At 43.6% G+C, this 26,765-nt stretch overlaps 1 protein-coding gene across 1 annotated transcript in view; it reads right to left on the minus strand.

The window, feature by feature from the left end:
* Nucleotides 1–1,035: 1,035 nt before the first annotated feature.
* Nucleotides 1,036–26,765, minus strand: part of AP5Z1 (adaptor related protein complex 5 subunit zeta 1) — a gene marked incomplete at its 5' end in the record, with an annotated part of 105,980 nt that continues 80,250 nt past the window's right edge. Inside the window, 6 exons of the mRNA XM_053696944.1 lie at nucleotides 1,036–1,786; nucleotides 2,146–2,360; nucleotides 8,890–9,022; nucleotides 9,139–9,236; nucleotides 9,716–9,827; nucleotides 15,938–16,081. Coding sequence (XP_053552919.1) covers nucleotides 1,483–1,786; nucleotides 2,146–2,360; nucleotides 8,890–9,022; nucleotides 9,139–9,236; nucleotides 9,716–9,827; nucleotides 15,938–16,081 — 1,006 coding nt within the window. The remainder of the gene's footprint in view (nucleotides 1,787–2,145; nucleotides 2,361–8,889; nucleotides 9,023–9,138; nucleotides 9,237–9,715; nucleotides 9,828–15,937; nucleotides 16,082–26,765) is intronic.

Below are 26,765 nucleotides of genomic sequence, written 5' to 3' on the forward strand. Positions count from 1 at the left end.
CCTGAGCTATAACAAACAGTGCAGTACCGTGTATGAGTAATAAGCTGCCGCTAGTAGCACCAGGTGAGCTATAACAAACAGTGCAGTACCGTGTATGAGTAATAAGCTGCCGCTAGTAGCACCAGGTGAGCTATAACAAACAGTGCAGTACCGTGTATGAGTAATAAGCTGCCGCTAGTAGCACCAGGTGAGCTATAACAAACAGTGCAGTACCGTGTATGAGTAATAAGCTGCCGCTAGTAGCACCAGGTGAGCTATAACAAACAGCGCAGTACCGTGTATGAGTAATAAGCTGCCGCTAGTAGCACCAGGTGAGCTATAACAAACAGCGCAGTACCGTGTATGAGTAATAAGCTGCCGCTAGTAGCACCAGGTGAGCTATAACAAACAGTGCAGTACCGTGTATGAGTAATAAGCTGCCGCTAGTAGCACCAGGTGAGCTATAACAAACAGCGCAGTACCGTGTATGAGTAATAAGCTGCCGCTAGTAGCACCAGGTGAGCTATAACAAACAGTGCAGTACCGTGTATGAGTAATAAGCTGCCGCTAGTAGCACCAGGTGAGCTATAACAAACAGTGCAGTACCGTGTATGAGTAATAAGCTGCCGTTAGTAGCACCAGGTGAGCTATAACAAACAGTGCAGTACCGTGTATGAGTAATAAGCTGCCGCTAGTAGCACCAGGTGAGCTATAACAAACAGTGCAGTACTGTGTATGAGTAATAAGCTGCCGTTAGTAGCACCAGGTGAGCTATAACAAACAGTGCAGTACTGTGTATGAGTAATAAGCTGCCGCTAGTAGCACCAGGTGAGCTATAACAAACAGCGCAGTACTGTGTATGAGTAATAAGCTGCCGCCAGTAGCACCAGGTGAGCTATAACAAACAGTGCAGTACCGTGTATGAGTAATAAGCTGCCGCTAGTAGCACCAGGTGAGCTATAACAAACAGCGCAGTACCGTGTAGGAGTAATAAGCTGCCGCTAGTAGCACCAGGTGTTCTTACATAGCTAATCACTCTCATGTATAAAACGTATGGTCAGTAAGGGAATAATTTATTACAAATATAAAGTATTTATCTATACAGCAGAGCTATTATTTTACAGTTATGTAACATTGTCTCGGTTTCTGTAGTTCTATGAATGTATATGGGTGATGCAGTGACAGGTCAGTGGCGCCATCTCCTGGGGGAGCCCAGTACAGCACGTGACCGTCCTTTTCAGCTCACACTTTGTGCCTCTGTGTAAATGCATTTAATATAAAACTGTGTTTATTTTTGTATTTGCTAATATCTGTAATTAACAGAATTCTGTTTTTATATATTTTTGTGGTAATATCGGCACCATAAACCTTATGTGGACAAAATCTATTTCTGACCAACACAGTGTTCTGAATATACACAACGTCTTGCTGTTAATAAAGTGATATGTTCAGTTTTACAAAGAAGTGACGTTTTTCTGCGTAGTGTGGGCACTGGTCCTAGGGTCACACAGAAAGAGACGGTGTCTGCTGAGCCAGATCTCCAGAGCTTGTAGCCTGGTCCTTCTGTAATAAGCGACTGGAAGCCCGAATGGCTAGTGGCAGAGAGGTGCCCACATCCTGGTGATATGCTGGGTTTCTGACCTCAGGGGACGGAGTGAGTGCAAACTGTGCCACACTCGGCAGTTTCAGGAGGTTCATGAGCTCTGTGGCTCTCATCAGTATCTGCGCAGTGTCGTCCTCTCCATACACAGCGACCATAGCCGAGCTCTGCACGCACGACCTCATTTTAGACAGGTACAGGCACACTCTGCAGAGATCACACACAGAATTAACACATGAGGAGGTGCTGGGGTCTCAGGAAAAAGGGGCATTAAATAACAGCAGAAATACAAACCTTACATTATTCTACCATTAACTTCTGTGCATCCAGGATGTAACCACAGGAACTGTGACAGGAATACATAAAGCTTTTATCCATCCACAAGTGCACAGAACCACAAGAATGGGACATAACCCCTTTTTACCTCTGTAATTAACTTGCACGTCTGGCTATGATGTCACAATGATTTGTTATTTGGGAATGGGAGCGATTACAATGGGTACATTTTACAGATAGAGCTTCGAGGGTATTCAGAATTGTACTTGCTCCTTTAGTCAGCTTCTCACCTAGGAATCAAGTCCTGGCTGCGTGAAGCCAGTTTGGCGAGTGTCGTCATGAGTGTAGTGATTATTCGAGGTGAAGGCTTGCTTGCGCCAGCTGTACAGCGGAACTGAGTTATCTCAAAAAGCAAAGCTTCAAGAACCTCAAAAAACTTGTTGATTTGTTCCACGGTGCATCTCTTGTCATAGGACACTGACAAATACTCACCCATGGCCCAAACCTGCAGTAAAAACACAACAGTTTGGCACAGATTAAACCTCTGTAGATATTTGTTACTGGGGGGTCATTAACACGGACTAGTTTGTATCTGCTAATTAAAGTGCCATAAAACAAGTTGAGATCTGTGCATATCCTAAAAGGGTTAATAAAGTACAAATAGTTTGCACAAAAAATTAAAAATTGCTGGCAAGTATTTTAAGATAATTTTCATAAATAAGCAAAATGACTTACATAGCCATGCTGTCTAGAGTAGTCTGATCCACCCCCCTTATCAGTGTTTAGCATCAGAAACACAGGCATTGTATTTCAACTGAGTTCACAGCAGCTTATTTGCTCCTAGGCAGCTCCAGCAGATAATGACTGTACAGGGCATCATTTTACCAAAGCAAGGATGGAGATAGATACAGCGATATAAGGAATTATGTGTGGGGAGTTAGAGCTATACAATGTGGAAACGTTTAAGAAAGGGTTAATAGAGAGGCACTGCAGTATAAATTTGCAGGTTAAGTAATTAAATTACATATTATATTTCTCCAACATAGGTGTGTCCGGTCCACGGCGTCATCCTTACTTGTGGGATATTCTCTTCCCCAACAGGAAATGGCAAAGAGTCCCAGCAAAGCTGGTCACATGATCCCTCCTAGGCTCCGCCCACCCCAGTCATTCTCTTTGCCGTTGCACAGGCAACATCTCCACGGAGATGGTTAAGAGTTTTTTGGTGTTTAAATGTAGTTTTATTCTTCAATCAAGTGTTTGTTATTTTAAAATAGTGCTGGTTTGTACTATTTACTCTGAAACAGAAAAGGATGAAGATTTCTGTTTGTAAGAGGAAGATGATTTTAGCAGACAGTAACTAAAATCGATTGCTGTTTCCACATAGGACTGTTGAGATGAAGTAACTTCAGTTGGGGGAAGCAGTTAGCAGACTTTTCTGCTTAAGGTATGACTAGCCATATTTCTAACAAGACCATGTAATGCTGGAAGGCTGTCATTTCCCCTCATGGGGACCGGTAAGCCATTTTCTTAGTCAAACAAACAGAATAAAGGGCTTATTATGGGCTAAAAATCTGGTAGACATTTTTATGGGCTAAATCGATTGCTTTATTTGTGCATATTATTCAAATTTAGGCTAACAATTGACATTTATAATCTTGGGGAACGTTTATAAAACGGCAGGCACTGTATTGGACACCTTTTTCAGATGGGGGCCTTTCTAGTCATAGACTGAGCCTCATTTTCGCGCCATTAATGCGCAGTTGTTTTTTGAGAACAGGGCATGCAGATGCATGTGTGTGGATCTAAGAATCTCTGAAAAAGCTTTTAGAAGGCGTCATTTTGTATCGTATTCCCCTCTGGGCTTGGTTGGGTCTTAGCAAAGACTGTATCTGGGACTGTATAGGGGTTAAATTATTTTAAGGGTTAAAGCTCTGAAATTTGGTGTGCAATACTTTTAAGGCTTTAAGACACTGTGGTGAAAATTTGGTAATTTTTGAACAATTCCTTCATACTTTTTCACATATTCAGTAATAAAGTGTTTTCAGTTTGAAATTTAAAGAGACAGTAACGGTTTTATTTTAAAACGTTTTTTGTGCTTTGTTAACAAGTTTAAGCCTGTTTAACATGTCTGTACCATCAGATAAGCTATGTTCTATATGTATGAAAGCCAATGTGTCTCCCCATTTAAATTTATGTGATAATTGTGCCATAGTGTCCAAACAAAGTAAGGACAGTACTGCAACAGATAATGATATTGCCCAAGATGATTCCTCAAATGAGGGGAGTAAACATGATACTACATCATCCCCTACTGTGTCTACACAAGTTTTGCCCACACAGGAGGCCCCTAGTACATCTAGTGCGCCAATGCTTATTACCATGCAACAATTAACGGCTGTAATGGATAACTCCATAGCAAATCTTTTATCCAAAATGCCTACTTATCAGAGAGAGCGCGATTGCTCTGTTTTAAACACTGAAGAGCAGGAGGGCGCTGATGATAATTGTTCTGACATACCCTCACACCAATCTCAAGGGGCCATGAGGGAGGTTTTGTCTGATGGAGAAATTTCAGATTCAGGAAAAATTTCTCATCAAGCTGAACCTGATGTTGTGACATTTAAATTTAAATTAGAACATCTCCGCGCACTGCTTAAGGAGGTATTATCTACTCTGGATGATTGTGACAATTTGGTCATTCCAGAGAAATTATGTAAGATGGACAAGTTCCTAGAGGTTCCGGTGCCCCCCGACGCTTTTCCTATACCCAAGCGGGTGGCGGACATAGTAAATAAAGAGTGGGAAAGGCCCGGCATACCTTTTGTTCCTCCCCCTATATTTAAGAAATTATTTCCTATGGTCGACCCCAGAAAGGACTTATGGCAGACAGTCCCCAAGGTCGAGGGGGCAGTTTCTACTCTAAACAAACGCACTACTATTCCTATCGAAGATAATTGTGCTTTCAAAGATCCTATGGATAAAAAATTGGAGGGTTTGCTTAAAAAGATTTTTGTACAGCAAGGTTACCTTCTACAACCAATTTCATGCATTGTTCCTGTCACTACGGCAGCGTGGTTCTGGTTCGAGGAACTAGAAAAGTCGCTCAGTAGAGAAACTCCATATGAGGAGGTTATGGACAGAGTTCAAGCACTTAAATTGGCTAACTCTTTTATTTTAGATGCCGCTTTGCAATTAGCAAAATTAGAGGCGAAAAATTCAGGGTTTGCTATCGTGGCGCGCAGAGCGCTTTGGCTAAAGTCTTGGTCAGCGGATGTGTCATCCAAGACAAAATTGCTTAACATTCCTTTCAAAGGTAAAACTTTATTTGGACCTGATTTGAAAGAGATTATTTCAGACATCACTGGGGGAAAGGGCCACGCCCTTCCACAGGATAGGTCTTTTAAGGCTAAAAATAAGTCTAATTTTCGTCCCTTTCGCAGGAACGGACCGGCCGCTAATTCTGCATCCTCCAAGCAAGAGGGTAATGCCTCACAACCCAAACCAACCTGGAAACCGATGCAAGGCTGGAACAAGGGTAAGCAGGCCAAGAAGCCCGCCACTGCTAACAAAACAGCATGAAGGGATAGCCCCCGATCCGGGACCGGATCTGGTGAGGGGCAGACTCTCTCTCTTTGCTCAGGCTTGGGCAAGAGATGTTCAGGATCCTTGGGCGCTAGAAATAGTTTCTCAAGGTTATCTCCTGGAATTCAAGGAACTACCCCCAAGGGGAAGGTTCCACAAGTCTCACTTATCCTCAAACCAAATAAAGAGACAGGCATTCTTACATTGTGTAGAAGACCTGTTAAAGATGGGAGTGATACATCCAGTTCCAATAAGAGAACAAGGAATGGGATTTTATTCCAATCTGTTCATAGTTCCCAAAAAAGAGGGAACGTTCAGACCAATTCTGGATTTGAAGATCCTAAACAAATTTCTCAGGGTACCATCGTTCAAAATGGAAACTATTCGAACGATCCTACCCACCATCCAGGAAGGTCAATTTATGACTACCGTGGATCTAAAGGATGCGTACCTACATATTCCTATCCACAAAGAACATCATCAGTTCCTAAGGTTCGCTTTTCTGGACAAACATTACCAGTTTGTGGCTCTTCCATTCGGATTAGCCACTGCTCCGAGAATTTTCACAAAGGTGCTAGGGTCCCTTCTAGCGGTTCTAAGACCAAGGGGCATTGCAGTAGTACCTTACTTGGACGACATTCTAATACAAGCGTCGTCCCTGTCAAAGGCAAAGGCTCATACGGACATCGTTCTAGCCTTTCTCACATCTCACGGATGGAAGGTGAACAAAGAAAAGAGTTCTCTGTCCCCGTCAACAAGAGTTCCCTTCTTGGGAACAATAATAGATTCCTTAGAAATGAGGATTTTTCTGACAGAGGTCAGAAAATCAAAACTTCTAAGCTCTTGTCAAGTACTTCATTCTGTTCCTCGTCCTTCCATAGCGCAGTGCATGGAAGTAATAGATAGGATTGATGGTTGCAACAATGGACATAGTTCCTTTTGCACGAATTCATCTAAGACCATTACAACTGTGCATGCTCAAACAGTGGAATGGGGATTATACAGACTTGTCTCCAATGATTCAAGTAAATCAAAAGACCAGAGATTCACTCCGTTGGTGGCTGACCCTGGACCATCTGTCCCAGGGAATGAGCTTCCGCAGGCCAGAGTGGGTCATTGTCACGACCGAAGCCAGTCTAGTGGGCTGGGGTGCGGTCTGGGAATCCCTGAAAGCTCAGGGTCTATGGTCTCGGGAAGAGTGACTTCTCCCGATAAACATTCTGGAACTGAGAGCGATATTCAATGCTCTCAGAGCTTGGCCTCAACTAGCAAAGGCCAAATTCATAAGGTTCCAATCAGACAACATGACGACTGTTGCTTATATCAATCATCAAGGGGGAACAAAGAGTTCCCTGGCGATGAAAGAAGTGACCGAAATAATTCAATGGGCGGAGGATCACTCCTGCCACTTGTCTGCGATCCACATCCCAGGAGTGGAAAATTGGGAAGCGGATTTTCTGAGTCGTCAGACATTTCATCCGGGGGAGTGGGAACTCCATCCGGAAATCTTTGCTCAAATAACTCAATTATGGGGCATTCCAGACATGGATCTGATGGCGTCTCGTCAGAACTTCAAGGTTCCTTGCTACGGGTGCAGATCCAGGGATCCCAAGGCGACTCTAGTAGATGCACTAGTAGCACCTTGGACTTTCAACCTAGCTTACGTATTCCCACCGTTTCCTCTCATTCCCAGGCTGGTAGCCTGGATCAATCAGGAGAGGGCCTCTGTGATCTTGATAGCTCCTGCGTGGCCACGCAGGACTTGGTATGCAGACCTGGTGAATATGTCATCGGCTCCACCATGGAAGCTACCTTTGAGACAGGACCTTCTTGTTCAGGGTCCATTCGAACATCCGAATCTGGTTTCCCTCCAACTGACGGCTTGGAGATTGAACGCTTGATTTTATCAAAGCGTGGGTTTTCAGATTCTGTAATAGATACTCTGGTTCAGGCTAGAAAGCCTGTAACTAGAAAAATTTACCATAAAATATGGAAAAAATATATCTGTTGGTGTGAATCCAAAGGATTCCCATGGAACAAGATAACAATTCCTAAGATTCTATCCTTTCTACAAGAGGGTTTGGAGAAAGGATTATCTGCAAGTTCTCTGAAGGGACAGATCTCTGCTTTATCTGTTTTACTTCACAAAAGGCTGGCAGCTGTGCCAGACGTTCAAGCGTTTGTTCAGGCTCTGGTTAGGATCAAGCCTGTTTACAGACCTTTGACTCCTCCCTGGAGTCTAAATCTAGTTCTTTCAGTTCTTCAAGGGGTTCCGTTTGAACCCTTACATTCCGTAGATATTGTTACTATCTTGGAAAGTTTTGTTTTTGGTTGCAATTTCTTCTGCTAGAAGAGTTTCAGAGTTATCTGCTCTGCAGGGTTCTCCGCCCTATCTGGTGTTCCATGCAGATAAGGTGGTTTTGCGTACTAAGCCTGGTTTTCTTCCGAAAGTTGTTTCCAACAAAAATATTAACCAGGAGATAGTTGTACCTTCTTTGTGTCCGAATCCAGTTTCAAAGAAGGAACGTTTGTTACACAATTTGGACGTAGTCCGTGCTCTAAAATTCTATTTAGAGGCCACTAAAGATTTCAGGCAAACTTCTTCTCTGTTTGTTATCTATTCTGGTAAAAGGAGAGGTCAAAAAGCGACTTCTACCTCTCTTTCCTTTTGGCTTAAAAGCATCATCCGATTGGCTTATGAGACTGCCGGACGGCAGCCTCCTGAAAGAATCACAGCTCACTCCACTAGGGCTGTGGCTTCCACATGGGCCTTCAAGAACGAGGCTTCTGTTGACCAGATATGTAAGGCAGCGACTTGGTCTTCACTGCACACTTTTGCCAAATTTTACAAATTTTATACTTTTGCTTCTTCGGAGGCTATTTTTGGGAGAAAGGTTTTGCAAGCCGTGGTGCCTTCCATTTAGGTAACCTGATTTGCTGCCTCCCTTCATCCGTGTCCTAAAGCTTTGGTATTGGTTCCCACAAGTAAGGATGACGCCGTGGACCGGACACACCAATGTTGGAGAAAACAGAATTTATGCTTACCTGATAAATTACTTTCTCCAACGGTGTGTCCGGTCCACGGCCCGCCCTGGTTTTTTTAATCAGGTCTGATTAATTATTTTCTCTAACTACAGTCACCACGGTATCATATGGTTTCTCCTATATATATTTCCTCCTGTCCGTCGGTCGAATGACTGGGGTGGGCGGAGCCTAGGAGGGATCATGTGACCAGCTTTGCTGGGACTCTTTGCCATTTCCTGTTGGGGAAGAGAATATCCCACAAGTAAGGATGACGCCGTGGACCGGACACACCGTTGGAGAAAGTAATTTATCAGGTAAGCATAAATTCTGTTTTTGTCTCTATCCCAACTTGTTTTATGTCCCTTTAATTAATTATCAATATAATTAGAACAATGTCTAATAAGATGGCAGCTGAGTTATGTACTTACCACATAGGTAAAAAATGCCTCTCTGTCCTGGATATTGTTGACCGCTCCTACGAAATCCAGCAACTCCCTGGAAAGCTCCAGAACCAAAGCGGGATGCAGACGGCAAATCAGTGGGAGCTGAGCACTCAGAACTCTGCAAGAAAGCCCAAGAACTTGGTGACACATTGATGATGTCCAGAGATCTAAAGCAGAAGGGTGGCTGACTATTTCCTCTGCAATATCAAATATGAATACGCCAGAGATCTTTACCTATGAATCTCTGCCTGGAATAGCCGCGATTCATACAGGAGTCCGCTCCGCTCCAGCAATGTTACAACCAGCTTACTCAACAGAGGCCCATCTGCAAACTGACACAGCATTACAAACAAGCAATTACTACACAAATTTCACTTGGCACCCAACCCCCAAATAAACAGATCCCATAGCAACTGGGAAAAATCCAGTTTACAAGCAAATGTCTGCAGCAAAATGTCACAAACAAGTTGGTTAAAGAGCAAGTGAGAGAATGTTAGCAGGTCATGTAGTGTAAACGTGGAACTCTGTAGCTACAAGGACAGGAAAATTAACAAAAAAATGACACACTCAGTGCCTGCTAAGCCCTTTAGGGGATTTCTCATAAAATCTTTAGATTGCTGTTTGGCCAGTGTTAGGTCTGATAACTCGCGCATCATGGTCAGGAAAGAGGTACATTTGTCCCTCAGGTTTTGCATTATTTGCCAGCATACGAGTGAGCACAGGGTCTGTAAGGTGACAAACCTATATGCCCAGTCGGAACTGGATGGTCACAGCGTTTGTAGATGAGGTTCAGCAAGGCATGGTTTGTTACCTTTGTGGTGACACCGAAGTACAGCTGTAACAGGCATGGCACAATCTTCATGCACTGCGCCACACGAGGAGAGCAGCTCCTATCTGCCAAAACACTGTGCATCAACGAGAAGCTGTTGTGAGAGAAGAAATTTGTAAAAACTGAAAAGGGCAACAAAAGAATGAGACATATCCAGAGAGGCAATAGAAGATTTAATCATCATTTACTGGTAAGAAACTGCTTCTATTAGACGAGATACATCCCTAAATCAAGGGAAGGTTGATAACTACTAAAGAGAGTTACAGGCACAGTTCTGGTATAAAGCAAGATAAGATCAAAATATACCCCCTCAGGATACAGCTAGAGGAGCTTCATCTCATTCATGAGAATACAGCTAAACATATTACAGCCTCTGCCGATACAGCCCCTCCCCGTAATACACCTTGAGAAGTTATGTACCATCCTTTGATCTGGCTAGAGGTTTTATGGGCCCTCCCCAGGATACATGCTAGAGAAGTTACTGTCCCTCCTCAGGATATGGGCTAGAGGAGCAATGGCTCCTCCCCCAGGTATGGCTAGAGGAGTTACTGCCCCTCCCAAGAATACAAGCTAGAGGAGCAATGGCTCCTCCCCCAGGTATGGCTAGAGAAGTTACTGCCCCTCCTCGGGATATGGGCTAGATAACAATGGCTCCTCCCCCAGGTATGGCTAGAGAAGTTACTGCCCCTCCTCAGGATATGGGCTAGAGGAGCAATGGCTCCTCCCCCAGGTATGGCTACAGGAGTTACTGCCCCTCCTCAGGATATGGGCTAGATAACAATGGCTCCTCCCCCAGGTATGGTCTAGAGGAGTTACTGCCCCTCCCTAGAATACAAGCTAGAGGAGCAATGGCTCCTCCCCCAGGTATGGCTAGAGGAGTTACTGCCCCTCCTCAGGATATGGGCTAGAGGAGCAATGGCTCCTCCCCCAGGTATGGCTACAGGAGTTACTGCCCCTCCTCAGGATATGGGCTAGATAACAATGGCTCCTCCCCCAGGTATGGTCTAGAGGAGTTACTGCCCCTCCCTAGAATACAAGCTAGAGGAGCAATGGCTCCTCCCCCAGGTATGGCTAGAGGAGTTACTGCCCCTCCCTAGAATACAAGCTAGAGGAGCAATGGCTCCTCCCCCAGGTATGGCTAGAGGAGTTACTGCCCCTCCCTAGAATACAAGCTAGAGGAGCAATGGCTCCTCCCCCAGGTATGGCTAGAGGAGTTACTGCCCCTCCTCAGGATATGGGCTAGATAACAATGGCTCCTCCCCCAGGTATGGCTAGAGGAGTTACTGCCCCTCCTCAGGATATGGGCTAGATAACAATGGCTCCTCCCCCAGGTATGGTCTAGAGGAGTTACTGCCCCTCCTCAGGATATGGGCTAGATAACAATGGCTCCTCCCCAAGGTATGGCTAGAGGAGTTACTGCCCCTCCTCAGGATATGGGCTAGATAACAATGGCTCCTCCCCAGGTATGGCTAGAGGAGTTACTGCCCCTCCTCAGGATATGGGCTAGATAACAATGGCTCCTCCCCAAGGTATGGCTAGAGGAGTTACTGCCCCTCCTCAGGATATGGGCTAGAGGAGCAATGGCTCCTCCCCAAGGTATGGCTAGAGGGAGTTACTGTCCCTCCTCAGGATATGGGCTAGAGGAGCAATGGCTCCTCCCCAAGGTATGGCTAGAGGAGTTACTGCCCCTCCTCAGGATATGGGCTAGATAACAATGGCTCCTCCCCAAGGTATGGCTACAGGAGTTACTGCCCCTCCTCAGGATATGGGCTAGATAACAATGGCTCCTCCCCAAGGTATGGCTACAGGAGTTACTGCCCCTCCTCAGGATATGGGCTAGATAACAATGGCTCCTCCCCAAGGTATGGCTAGAGGAGTTACTGTAACAATAAATGGTGAGAGACAGCACCTTTTCAAACAGGAGTTACTGCCCCTCCTCAGGATATAGGCTAGAGGAGCAATGGCTCCTCCCCAAGGTATGGCTAGAGGAGTTACTGCCCCTCCTCAGGATATGGGCTAGAGGAGCAATGGCTCCTCCCCAAGGTATGGCTAGAGGGAGTTACTGCCCCTCCTCAGGATATGGGCTAGATAACAATGGCTCCTCCCCAAGGTATGGCTAGAGGAGTTACTGCCCCTCCTCAGGATATGGGCTAGAGGAGCAATGGCTCCTCCCCAAGGTATGGCTAGAGGGAGTTACTGCCCCTCCTCAGGATATGGGCTAGAGGAGCAATGGCTCCTCCCCAAGGTATGGCTAGAGGGAGTTACTGCCCCTCCTCAGGATATGGGCTAGATAACAATGGCTCCTCCCCAAGGTATGGCTAGAGGAGTTACTGCCCCTCCTCAGGATATGGGCTAGAGGAGCAATGGCTCCTCCCCAAGGTATGTCTAGAGGAGTTACTGCCCCTCCTCAGGATATGGGCTAGATAACAATGGCTCCTCCCCAAGGTATGTCTAGAGGAGTTACTGCCCCTCCTCAGGATATGGGCTAGATAACAATGGCTCCTCCCCAAGGTATGTCTAGAGGAGTTACTGCCCCTTCTCAGGATATGGGCTAGAGGAGCAATGGCTCCTCCCCAAGGTATGTCTAGAGGAGTTACTGCCCCTCCTCAGGATATGGGCTAGAGGAGCAATGGCTCCTCCCCAAGGTATGGCTAGAGGAGTTACTGCCCCTCCTCAGGATATGGGCTAGAGGAGCAATGGCTCTTTCCCAAGGTATGGCTAGAGGGAGTTACTGCCCCTCCTCAGGATCTGGGCTAGAGGAGCAATGGCTCCTCCCCAAGGTATGGCTAGAGGAGTTACTGCCCCTCCTCAGGATATGGGCTAGAGGAGCAATGGCTCCTCCCCCAGGTATGGCTAGAGGAGTTACTGCCCCTCCTCTGGATATGGGCTAGAGGAGCAATGGCTCCTCCCCCAGGTATGGCTAGAGGAGTTACTGCCCCTCCTCAGGATATGGGCTAGATAACAATGGCTCCTCCCCAAGGTATGGCTAGAGGAGTTACTGCCCCTCCCTAGAATACAAGCTAGAGGAGCAATGGCTCCTCCCCCAGGTATGGCTAGAGGAGTTACTGCCCCTCCCTAGAATACAAGCTAGAGGAGCAATGGCTCCTCCCCCAGGTATGGCTAGAGGAGTTACTGCCCCTCCTCAGGATATGGGCTAGATAACAATGGCTCCTCCCCCAGGTATGGTCTAGAGGAGTTACTGCCCCTCCTCAGGATATGGGCTAGATAACAATGGCTCCTCCCCAAGGTATGGCTAGAGGAGTTACTGCCCCTCCTCAGGATATGGGCTAGATAACAATGGCTCCTCCCCAGGTATGGCTAGAGGAGTTACTGCCCCTCCTCAGGATATGGGCTAGATAACAATGGCTCCTCCCCAAGGTATGGCTAGAGGAGTTACTGCCCCTCCTCAGGATATGGGCTAGAGGAGCAATGGCTCCTCCCCAAGGTATGGCTAGAGGGAGTTACTGTCCCTCCTCAGGATATGGGCTAGAGGAGCAATGGCTCCTCCCCAAGGTATGGCTAGAGGAGTTACTGCCCCTCCTCAGGATATGGGCTAGATAACAATGGCTCCTCCCCAAGGTATGGCTACAGGAGTTACTGCCCCTCCTCAGGATATGGGCTAGATAACAATGGCTCCTCCCCAAGGTATGGCTACAGGAGTTACTGCCCCTCCTCAGGATATGGGCTAGATAACAATGGCTCCTCCCCAAGGTATGGCTAGAGGAGTTACTGTAACAATAAATGGTGAGAGACAGCACCTTTTCAAACAGGAGTTACTGCCCCTCCTCAGGATATAGGCTAGAGGAGCAATGGCTCCTCCCCAAGGTATGGCTAGAGGAGTTACTGCCCCTCCTCAGGATATGGGCTAGAGGAGCAATGGCTCCTCCCCAAGGTATGGCTAGAGGGAGTTACTGCCCCTCCTCAGGATATGGGCTAGATAACAATGGCTCCTCCCCAAGGTATGGCTAGAGGAGTTACTGCCCCTCCTCAGGATATGGGCTAGAGGAGCAATGGCTCCTCCCCAAGGTATGGCTAGAGGGAGTTACTGCCCCTCCTCAGGATATGGGCTAGAGGAGCAATGGCTCCTCCCCAAGGTATGGCTAGAGGGAGTTACTGCCCCTCCTCAGGATATGGGCTAGATAACAATGGCTCCTCCCCAAGGTATGGCTAGAGGAGTTACTGCCCCTCCTCAGGATATGGGCTAGAGGAGCAATGGCTCCTCCCCAAGGTATGTCTAGAGGAGTTACTGCCCCTCCTCAGGATATGGGCTAGATAACAATGGCTCCTCCCCAAGGTATGTCTAGAGGAGTTACTGCCCCTCCTCAGGATATGGGCTAGATAACAATGGCTCCTCCCCAAGGTATGTCTAGAGGAGTTACTGCCCCTTCTCAGGATATGGGCTAGAGGAGCAATGGCTCCTCCCCAAGGTATGTCTAGAGGAGTTACTGCCCCTCCTCAGGATATGGGCTAGAGGAGCAATGGCTCCTCCCCAAGGTATGGCTAGAGGAGTTACTGCCCCTCCTCAGGATATGGGCTAGAGGAGCAATGGCTCTTTCCCAAGGTATGGCTAGAGGGAGTTACTGCCCCTCCTCAGGATCTGGGCTAGAGGAGCAATGGCTCCTCCCCAAGGTATGGCTAGAGGAGTTACTGCCCCTCCTCAGGATATGGGCTAGAGGAGCAATGGCTCCTCCCCCAGGTATGGCTAGAGGAGTTACTGCCCCTCCTCTGGATATGGGCTAGAGGAGCAATGGCTCCTCCCCCAGGTATGGCTAGAGGAGTTACTGCCCCTCCTCAGGATATGGGCTAGAGGAGCAATGGCTCCTCCCCCAGGTATGGCTAGAGGAGTTACTGCCCCTCCTCAGGATATGGGCTAGAGGAGCAATGGCTCCTGCCCCAGGTATGGCTAGAGGAGTTACTGCCCCTCCTCAGGATATGGGCTAGAGGAGCAATGGCTCCTCCCCCAGGTATGGCTAGAGGAGTTACTGCCCCTCCTCAGGATATGGGCTAGAGGAGCAATGGCTCCTCCCCCAGGTATGGCTAGAGGGAGTTACTGCCCCCTCCTCAGGATATGGGCTAGAGGAGCAATGGCTCCTCCCCCAGGTATGGCTAGAGGAGTTACTGCCCCTCCTCAGGATATGGGCTAGAGGAGCAATGGCTCCTCCCCCAGGTATGGCTAGAGGGAGTTACTGCCCCTCCTCAGGATATGGGCTAGAGGAGCAATGGCTCCTCCCCCAGGTATGGCTAGAGGGAGTTACTGCCCCTCCTCAGGATATGGGCTAGAGGAGCAATGGCTCCTCCCCCAGGTATGGCTAGAGGAGTTACTGCCCCTCCTCAGGATATGGGCTAGAGGAGCAATGGCTCTTTCCCAAGGTATGGCTAGAGGAGTTACTGCCCCTCCTCAGGATATGGGCTAGAGGAGCAATGGCTCCTCCCCAAGGTATGGCTAGAGGAGTTACTGCCCCTCCTCAGGATATGGGCTAGAGGAGCAATGGCTCTTTTCCAAGGTATGGCTAGAGGAGTTACTGCCCCTCCTCAGGATATGGGCTAGAGGAGCAATGGCTCTTTCCCAAGGTATGGCTAGAGGAGTTACTGCCCCTCCTCAGGATATGGGCTAGAGGAGCAATGGCTCCTCCCCAAGGTATGGCTAGAGGAGTTACTGCCCCTCCTCAGGATATGGGCTAGAGGAGCAATGGCTCCTCCCCCAGGTATGGCTAGAGGAGTTACTGCCCCTCCTCAGGATATGGGCTAGAGGAGCAATGGCTCTTTCCCAAGGTATGGCTAGAGGAGTTACTGCCCTTCCTCAGGATATGGGCTAGAGAAGTTACCTCCCCAGGATACAGCTTGAGGAGATAGGACCCTCCCAGTGATACATGCTAAAGGAGTGAAAGGCCCTCTCCAGGATAAAGCCCCACCTCATGATGTGATTAGAGGAGGTGAGGACATTTTTCAGGCATATAAATATGGATGAACAAACAACCAGTAATAACTAGAGGTGAAACTCTTAAGAGAAAGTAGGAAAAAGAAATATGGCCCAGAGAAGATAGAGCGCCAACAGATTCGCCAGCGCTATAAACATAGGCGGTATACAAGATCACATTTATAGGGATCAAATGGGTAGAGATAAGAACATTTCTCGAACAAAACTAGAAACAGCTGCTGCTTCTTGGATAACACAGTAACATGCAGGTGTATTGTTTGCAGTACCATTCTGTAGGGGGTGTAGGGCAGGTCACGTTCCTCAGGAGATACTGAAACATACTGCTATATGTAGAGTGTCGAAAAGCTGCCGAGGATGCTGGGAGTCCAGATGTATCTGTAGCAGGTTTATCCACTGTAGCAACAAAGGATCTGCACCAACATAAACACATTTGCATCGGTTATAAAACATCTGCCTTATGCACAACACAGCAATGCTGGGTAAAGAGCTAGAACTATAAATAGTGTCTCACTTTGTCCTCTAACAGTTTATATTTTCATTGATTTGCATTTAGATCTCAGCACCTTATTAAATTAATTTTCCTCATCTCCCAGACCCTGCAACATCTCTTTCTGCTCATCCCTGAAAATTGTCATTTGTTAGTTACCTTATTGCTGTGCTGTTTCAGTAATATAATTGTGCTAGCAAGTGATCCACACATATTCATCCCTGAATGTTTTCAAGACTAAAAGCCAAATGTCAGTAGCTGTGAGCAGACGTCTGTCTATTAACTATAGCTGCATATTACATCAAACAATAAACCGACCAGTATCTGCTAATGAGATATAGTGATGTATTAGTGCTCTGAGTTGCACACACACGGACACTCTAGCGCGCGCGCACACTCTCTAGCACACGCGCACACGCATGCACACTCTAGCACGCACACACATGCACTGTGGAGCACACACACAGACGGACACAGACGGACACTCTAGCGCGCGCGCACACTCTCCAGCACACGCGCACACTATAGCGCGCACACGCATGCACACTCTAGCGTGCACACGCACGCACACTCTAGCACGCACGCACGCACGCACACTCTAGCACGCACACTCTAGTTTCTAAGGTTTGCCTTTCTAGACAAACACTTCCAATTTGTGGCTCTTCCTTTCGGTTTTGCTACAGCTCCCAAATTTTTCTCAAAGCTTCTGGGATCGCTGTTGGCGGTGCTTCGGTTATGAGGCATTGTAGTGGTGCCCTATCTGGACGACATCCTGTTCAAGGCGCCATCTGTTCAACAAGCAATATCCCACAAGGAAATTTTACTATCCTTCCTGCGATCTCTCGGGTGGATGGTAAATTTGGAGAAGTGCTCCTTAGTCCCAAATACAAGGGTAACTTTCTTGGGAACCATTATAGATTCTCGATTGATGAAGATTTTTCTTACAGAAGTCAGGAAATCAAAGATTTTCTATGCTTGTCTAGCTCTTCAGTCCACTCCTCGGCCATCAGTGGCGGTAATCGGGCTGATGGTGGCGGCAATGGACATTATCCACTAGACACACTAGCTGTAGGATATATACTGCACATTATACACACACACACTAGCTGTAGGATATATACTGCACATTATACACACACACTAGCTGTAGGATATATACTGCACATTATACACACACACTAGCTGTAGGATATATACTGCACATTATACACACACACACTAGCTGTAGGATATATACTGCACATTATACACACACACTAGCTGTAGGATATATACTGCACATTATACACACACACTAGCTGTAGGATATATACTGCACATTATACACACACACTAGCTGTAGGATATATACTGCACATTATACACACACACACTAGCTGTAGGATATATACTGCACATTATACACACACACACTAGCTGTAGGATATATACTGCACATTATACACACACACACTAGCTGTAGGATATATACTGCACATTATACACACACACACTAGCTGTAGGATATATACTGCACATTATACACACACACTAGCTGTAGGATATATACTGCACATTATACACACACACACTAGCTGTAGGATATATACTGCACATTATACACACACACTAGCTGTAGGATATATACTGCACATTATACACACACACACTAGCTGTAGGATATATACTGCACATTACACACACACACTAGCTGTAGGATATATACTGCACATTATACACACACACACTAGCTGTAGGATATATACTGCACATTATACACACACACTAGCTGTAGGATATATACTGCACATTATACACACACACACTAGCTGTAGGATATATACTGCACATTATACACACACACTAGCTGTAGGATATATACTGCACATTATACACACACACACTAGCTGTAGGATATATACTGCACATTATACACACACACTAGCTGTAGGATATATACTGCACATTATACACACACACTAGCTGTAGGATATATACTGCACATTATACACACACACACTAGCTGTAGGATATATACTGCACATTATACACACACACACTAGCTGTAGGATATATACTGCACATTATACACACACACACTAGCTGTAGGATATATACTGCACATTATACACACACACACTAGCTGTAGGATATATACTGCACATTATACACACACACTAGCTGTAGGATATATACTGCACATTATACACACACACTAGCTGTAGGATATATACTGCACATTATACACACACACTAGCTGTAGGATATATACTGCACATTATACACACACACACTAGCTGTAGGATATATACTGCACATTATACACACACACACTAGCTGTAGGATATATACTGCACATTATACACACACACACTAGCTGTAGGATATATACTGCACATTATACACACACACACTAGCTGTAGGATATATACTGCACATTATACACACACACTAGCTGTAGGATATATACTGCACATTATACACACACACACTAGCTGTAGGATATATACTGCACATTATACACACACACTAGCTGTAGGATATATACTGCACATTATACACACACACTAGCTGTAGGATATATACTGCACATTATACACACACACACTAGCTGTAGGATATATACTGCACATTATACACACACACACTAGCTGTAGGATATATACTGCACATTATACACACACACACTAGCTGTAGGATATATACTGCACATTATACACACACACACTAGCTGTAGGATATATACTGCACATTATACACACACACTAGCTGTAGGATATATACTGCACATTATACACACACACACTAGCTGTAGGATATATACTGCACATTATACACACACACACTAGCTGTAGGATATATACTGCACATTATACACACACACACTAGCTGTAGGATATATACTGCACATTATACACACACACACTAGCTGTAGGATATATACTGCACATTATACACACACACCTAGCTGTAGGATATATACTGCACATTATACACACACACACTAGCTGTAGGATATATACTGCACATTATACACACACACACTAGCTGTAGGATATATACTGCACATTATACACACACACACTAGCTGTAGGATATATACTGCACATTATACACACACACTAGCTGTAGGATATATACTGCACATTATACACACACACACTAGCTGTAGGATATATACTGCACATTATACACACACACACTAGCTGTAGGATATATACTGCACATTATACACACACACTAGCTGTAGGATATATACTGCACATTATACACACACACACTAGCTGTAGGATATATACTGCACATTATACACACACTAGCTGTAGGATATATACTGCACATTATACACACACACACTAGCTGTAGGATATATACTGCACATTATACACACACACTAGCTGTAGGATATATACTGCACATTATACACACACACTAGCTGTAGGATATATACTGCACATTATACACACACACTAGCTGTAGGATATATACTGCACATTATACACACACACTAGCTGTAGGATATATACTGCACATTATACACACACACACTAGCTGTAGGATATATACTGCACATTATACACACACACACTAGCTGTAGGATATATACTGCACATTATACACACACACACTAGCTGTAGGATATATACTGCACATTATACACACACACACTAGCTGTAGGATATATACTGCACATTATACACACACACACTAGCTGTAGGATATATACTGCACATTATACACACACACTAGCTGTAGGATATATACTGCACATTATACACACACACTAGCTGTAGGATATATACTGCACATTATACACACACACACTAGCTGTAGGATATATACTGCACATTATACACACACACTAGCTGTAGGATATATACTGCACATTATACACACACACTAGCTGTAGGATATATACTGCACATTATACACACACACACTAGCTGTAGGATATATACTGCACATTATACACACACACACTAGCTGTAGGATATATACTGCACATTATACACACACACTAGCTGTAGGATATATACTGCACATTATACACACACACACTAGCTGTAGGATATATACTGCACATTATACACACACACACACTAGCTGTAGGATATATACTGCACATTATACACACACACTAGCTGTAGGATATATACTGCACATTATACACACACACACTAGCTGTAGGATATATACTGCACATTATACACACACACTAGCTGTAGGATATATACTGCACATTATACACACACACTAGCTGTAGGATATATACTGCACATTATACACACACACTAGCTGTAGGATATATACTGCACATTATACACACACACTAGCTGTAGGATATATACTGCACATTATACACACACACACTAGCTGTAGGATATATACTGCACATTATACACACACACACTAGCTGTAGGATATATACTGCACATTATACACACACACACTAGCTGTAGGATATATACTGCACATTATACACACACACTAGCTGTAGGATATATACTGCACATTACACACACACACTAGCTGGTAGGATATATACTGGCACATTATACACACACACACTAGCTGTAGGATATATACTGCACATTATACACACACAACTAGCTGTAGGATATATACTGGCACATTACACACCAACACACTAGCTGTTAGGATATATACTGCACATTATAGCACACAACTAACGTAGGATATATACTGCACATTATACACACACACACTAGCTGTAGGATATATACTGCACATTATACACACACACTAGCTGTAGGATATATACTGCACATTACACACACACACTAGCTGTAGGATATATACTGCACATTACACACACACACTAGCTGTAGGATATATACTGCACATTATACACACACACTAGCTGTAGGATATATACTGCACATTATACACACACACTAGCTGTAGGATATATACTGCACATTATACACACACACACTAGCTGTAGGATATATACTGCACATTATACACACACACACTAGCTGTAGGATATATACTGCACATTATACACACACACTAGCTGTAGGATATATACTGCACATTATACCACACACACTAGCTGTAGGATATATACTGCACATTATACACACACACTAGCTGTAGGATATATACTGCACATTATACACACACACTAGCTGTAGGATATATACTGCACATTATACACACACACACTAGCTGTAGGATATATACTGCACATTATACACACACACACACTAGCTGTAGGATATATACTGCACATTATACACACACACTAGCTGTAGGATATATACTGCACATTAAACACACACTAGCTGTAGGATATATACTGCACATTATACACACACACACTAGCTGTAGGATATATACTGCACATACATACACACACACCTAGCTGTAGGATAGATACTGCACATTATACACACACACTAGCTGTAGGATATATACTGCACATTATACACACACACTAGCTGTAGGATATATACTGCACATTATACACACACACTAGCTGTAGGATATATACTGCACATTATACACACACACACTAGCTGTAGGATATATACTGCACATTATACACACACACACTAGCTGTAGGATATATACTGCACATTATACACACACACTAGCTGTAGGATATATACTGCACATTATACACACACACACTAGCTGTAGGATATATACTGCACATTATACACACACACTAGCTGTAGGATATATACTGCACATTATACACACACACACTAGCTGTAGGATATATACTGCACATTATACACACACACTAGCTGTAGGATATATACTGCACATTATACACACACACACTAGCTGTAGGATATATACTGCACATTATACACACACACTAGCTGTAGGATATATACTGCACATTATACACACACACTAGCTGTAGGATATATACTGCACATTATACACACACACTAGCTGTAGGATATATACTGCACATTATACACACACACACTAGCTGTAGGATATATACTGCACATTATACACACACACACTAGCTGTAGGATATATACTGCACATTATACACACACACTAGCTGTAGGATATATACTGCACATTAAACACACACTAGCTGTAGGATATATACTGCACATTATACACACACACTAGCTGTAGGATATATACTGCACATTATACACACACACTAGCTGTAGGATATATACTGCACATTATACACACACACACTAGCTGTAGGATATATACTGCACATTATACACACACACACTAGCTGTAGGATATATACTGCACATTATACACACACACTAGCTGTAGGATATATACTGCACATTATACACACACACTAGCTGTAGGATATATACTGCACATTATACACACACACTAGCTGTAGGATATATACTGCACATTATACACACACACACTAGCTGTAGGATATATACTGCACATTATACACACACACTAGCTGTAGGATATATACTGCACATTATACACACACACACTAGCTGTAGGATATATACTGCACATTATACACACACACTAGCTGTAGGATATATACTGCACATTATACACACACACACTAGCTGTAGGATATATACTGCACATTATACACACACACACACTAGCTGTAGGATATATACTGCACATTATACACACACACACTAGCTGTAGGATATATACTGCACATTATACACACACACTAGCTGTAGGATATATACTGCACATTATACACACACACTAGCTGTAGGATATATACTGCACATTATACACACACACACTAGCTGTAGGATATATACTGCACATTATACACACACACACACTAGCTGTAGGATATATACTGCACATTATACACACACACACTAGCTGTAGGATATATACTGCACATTATACACACACACACTAGCTGTAGGATATATACTGCACATTATACACACACACACTAGCTGTAGGATATATACTGCACATTATACACACACACACTAGCTGTAGGATATATACTGCACATTATACACACACACACTAGCTGTAGGATATATACTGCACATTACACACACACACTAGCTGTAGGATATATACTGCACATTATACACACACACTAGCTGTAGGATATATACTGCACATTATACACACACACTAGCTGTAGGATATATACTGCACATTATACACACACACTAGCTGTAGGATATATACTGCACATTATACACACACACACTAGCTGTAGGATATATACTGCACATTATACACACACACACTAGCTGTAGGATATATACTGCACATTATACACACACACACTAGCTGTAGGATATATACTGCACATTATACACACACACTAGCTGTAGGATATATACTGCACAATATACACACACACACTAGCTGTAGGATATATACTGCACATTATACACACACACACACACTAGCTGTAGGATATATACTGCACATTATACACACTCACATGCTGTAGGATATATACTGCACATTATATCACAAACAACTAGCTGTAGGATATATACTGCACATTATACACACACACTAGCTGTAGGATATATACTGCACATTACACACACACACACACTAGCTGTAGGATATATACTGCACATTATACACACACACTAGCTGTAGGATATATACTGCACATTATACACACACACACTAGCTGTAGGATATATACTGCACATTATACACACACACACTAGCTGTAGGATATATACTGCACATTACACACACACACTAGCTGTAGGATATATACTGCACATTATACACACACACACTAGCTGTAGGATATATACTGCACATTATACACACACACACTAGCTGTAGGATATATACTGCACATTATACACACACACACACTAGCTGTAGGATATATACTGCACATTATACACACACACACTAGCTGTAGGATATATACTGCACATTATACACACACACACTAGCTGTAGGATATATACTGCACATTATAACACACACTAGCTGTAGGATATATACTGCACATTATACACACACACTAGCTGTAGGATATATACTGCACATTATACTCACACACACTAGCTGTAGGATATATACTGCACATTATACACACACACACTAGCTGTAGGATATATACTGCACATTATACACACACACACTAGCTGTAGGATATATACTGCACATTATACACACACACACTAGCTGTAGGATATATACTGCACATTATACACACACACTAGCTGTAGGATATATACTGCACATTATACACACACACTAGCTGTAGGATATATACTGCACATTATACACACACACTAGCTGTAGGATATATACTGCACATTATACACACACACTAGCTGTAGGATATATACTGCACATTATACACACACACTAGCTGTAGGATATATACTGCACATTATACACACACACACTAGCTGTAGGATATATACTGCACATTACACACACACACTAGCTGTAGGATATATACTGCACATTATACACACACACTAGCTGTAGGATATATACTGCACATTATACACCACACACTAGCTGTAGGATATATACTGCACATTATACACACACACTAGCTGTAGGATATATACTGCACATTATACACACACACTAGCTGTAGGATATATACTGCACATTATACACACACACACTAGCTGTAGGATATATACTGCACATTATACACACACACACTAGCTGTAGGATATATACTGCACATTATACACACACACTAGCTGTAGGATATATACTGCACATTATACACACACACTAGCTGTAGGATATATACTGCACATTATACACACACACTAGCTGTAGGATATATACTGCACATTATACACACACACTAGCTGTAGGATATATACTGCACATTATACACACACACACACTAGCTGTAGGATATATACTGCACATTATACACACACACTAGCTGTAGGATATATACTGCACATTATACACACACACTAGCTGTAGGATATATACTGCACATTATACACACACACACACTAGCTGTAGGATATATACTGCACATTATACACACACACTAGCTGTAGGATATATACTGCACATTATACACACACACACTAGCTGTAGGATATATACTGCACATTACACACACACTAGCTGTAGGATATATACTGCACATTACACACACACACTAGCTGTAGGATATATACTGCACATTATACACACACACTAGCTGTAGGATATATACTGCACATTACACACACACTAGCTGTAGGATATATACTGCACATTATACACACACACTAGCTGTAGGATATATACTGCACATTATACACTAGCTGTAGGATATATACTGCACATTATACACACACACTAGCTGTAGGATATATACTGCACATTATACACACACACTAGCTGTAGGATATATACTGCACATTACACACACACTAGCTGTAGGATATATACTGCACATTATACACACACACACTAGCTGTAGGATATAACTGCACATTATATACACACACACTAGCTGTAGGATATATACTGCACATTATACACACACACTAGCTGTAGGATATATACTGCACATTATACACACACACTAGCTGTAGGATATATACTGCACATTATACACACACACTAGCTGTAGGATATATACTGCACATTATACACACACACACTAGCTGTAGGATATATACTGCACATTATCACACACACACTAGCTGTAGGATATATACTGCACATTATACACACACACACTAGCTGTAGGATATATACTGCACATTATACACACACACTAGCTGTAGGATATATACTGCACATTATACACACACACACTAGCTGTAGGATATATACTGCACATTATACACACACACTAGCTGTAGGATATATACTGCACATTATACACACACACACTAGCTGTAGGATATATACTGCACATTATACACACACACACTAGCTGTAGGATATATACTGCACATTATACACACACACTAGCTGTAGGATATATACTGCACATTATACACACACACTAGCTGTAGGATATATACTGCACATTATACACACACACTAGCTGTAGGATATATACTGCACATTATACACACACACTAGCTGTAGGATATATACTGCACATTATACACACACACTAGCTGTAGGATATATACTGCACATTATACACACACACACTAGCTGTAGGATATATACTGCACATTATACACACACACTAGCTGTAGGATATATACTGCACATTATACACACACACTAGCTGTAGGATATATACTGCACATTATACACACACACACTAGCTGTAGGATATATACTGCACATTATACACACACACACTAGCTGTAGGATATATACTGCACATTATACACACACACACTAGCTGTAGGATATATACTGCACATTATACACACACACACTAGCTGTAGGATATATACTGCACATTATACACACACACACTAGCTGTAGGATATATACTGCACATTATACACACACACACTAGCTGTAGGATATATACTGCACATTATACACACACACTAGCTGTAGGATAATATACTGCACATTATACACACACACTAGCTGTAGGATATATACTGCACATTATACACACACACTAGCTGTAGGATATATACTGCACATTATACACACACACTAGCTGTAGGATATATACTGCACATTATACACACACACTAGCTGTAGGATATATACACAATAAAAAC

Source organism: Bombina bombina, unplaced genomic scaffold, assembly GCF_027579735.1.
Source record: "Bombina bombina isolate aBomBom1 unplaced genomic scaffold, aBomBom1.pri scaffold_475, whole genome shotgun sequence".
Taxonomy (NCBI): domain Eukaryota; kingdom Metazoa; phylum Chordata; class Amphibia; order Anura; family Bombinatoridae; genus Bombina; species Bombina bombina.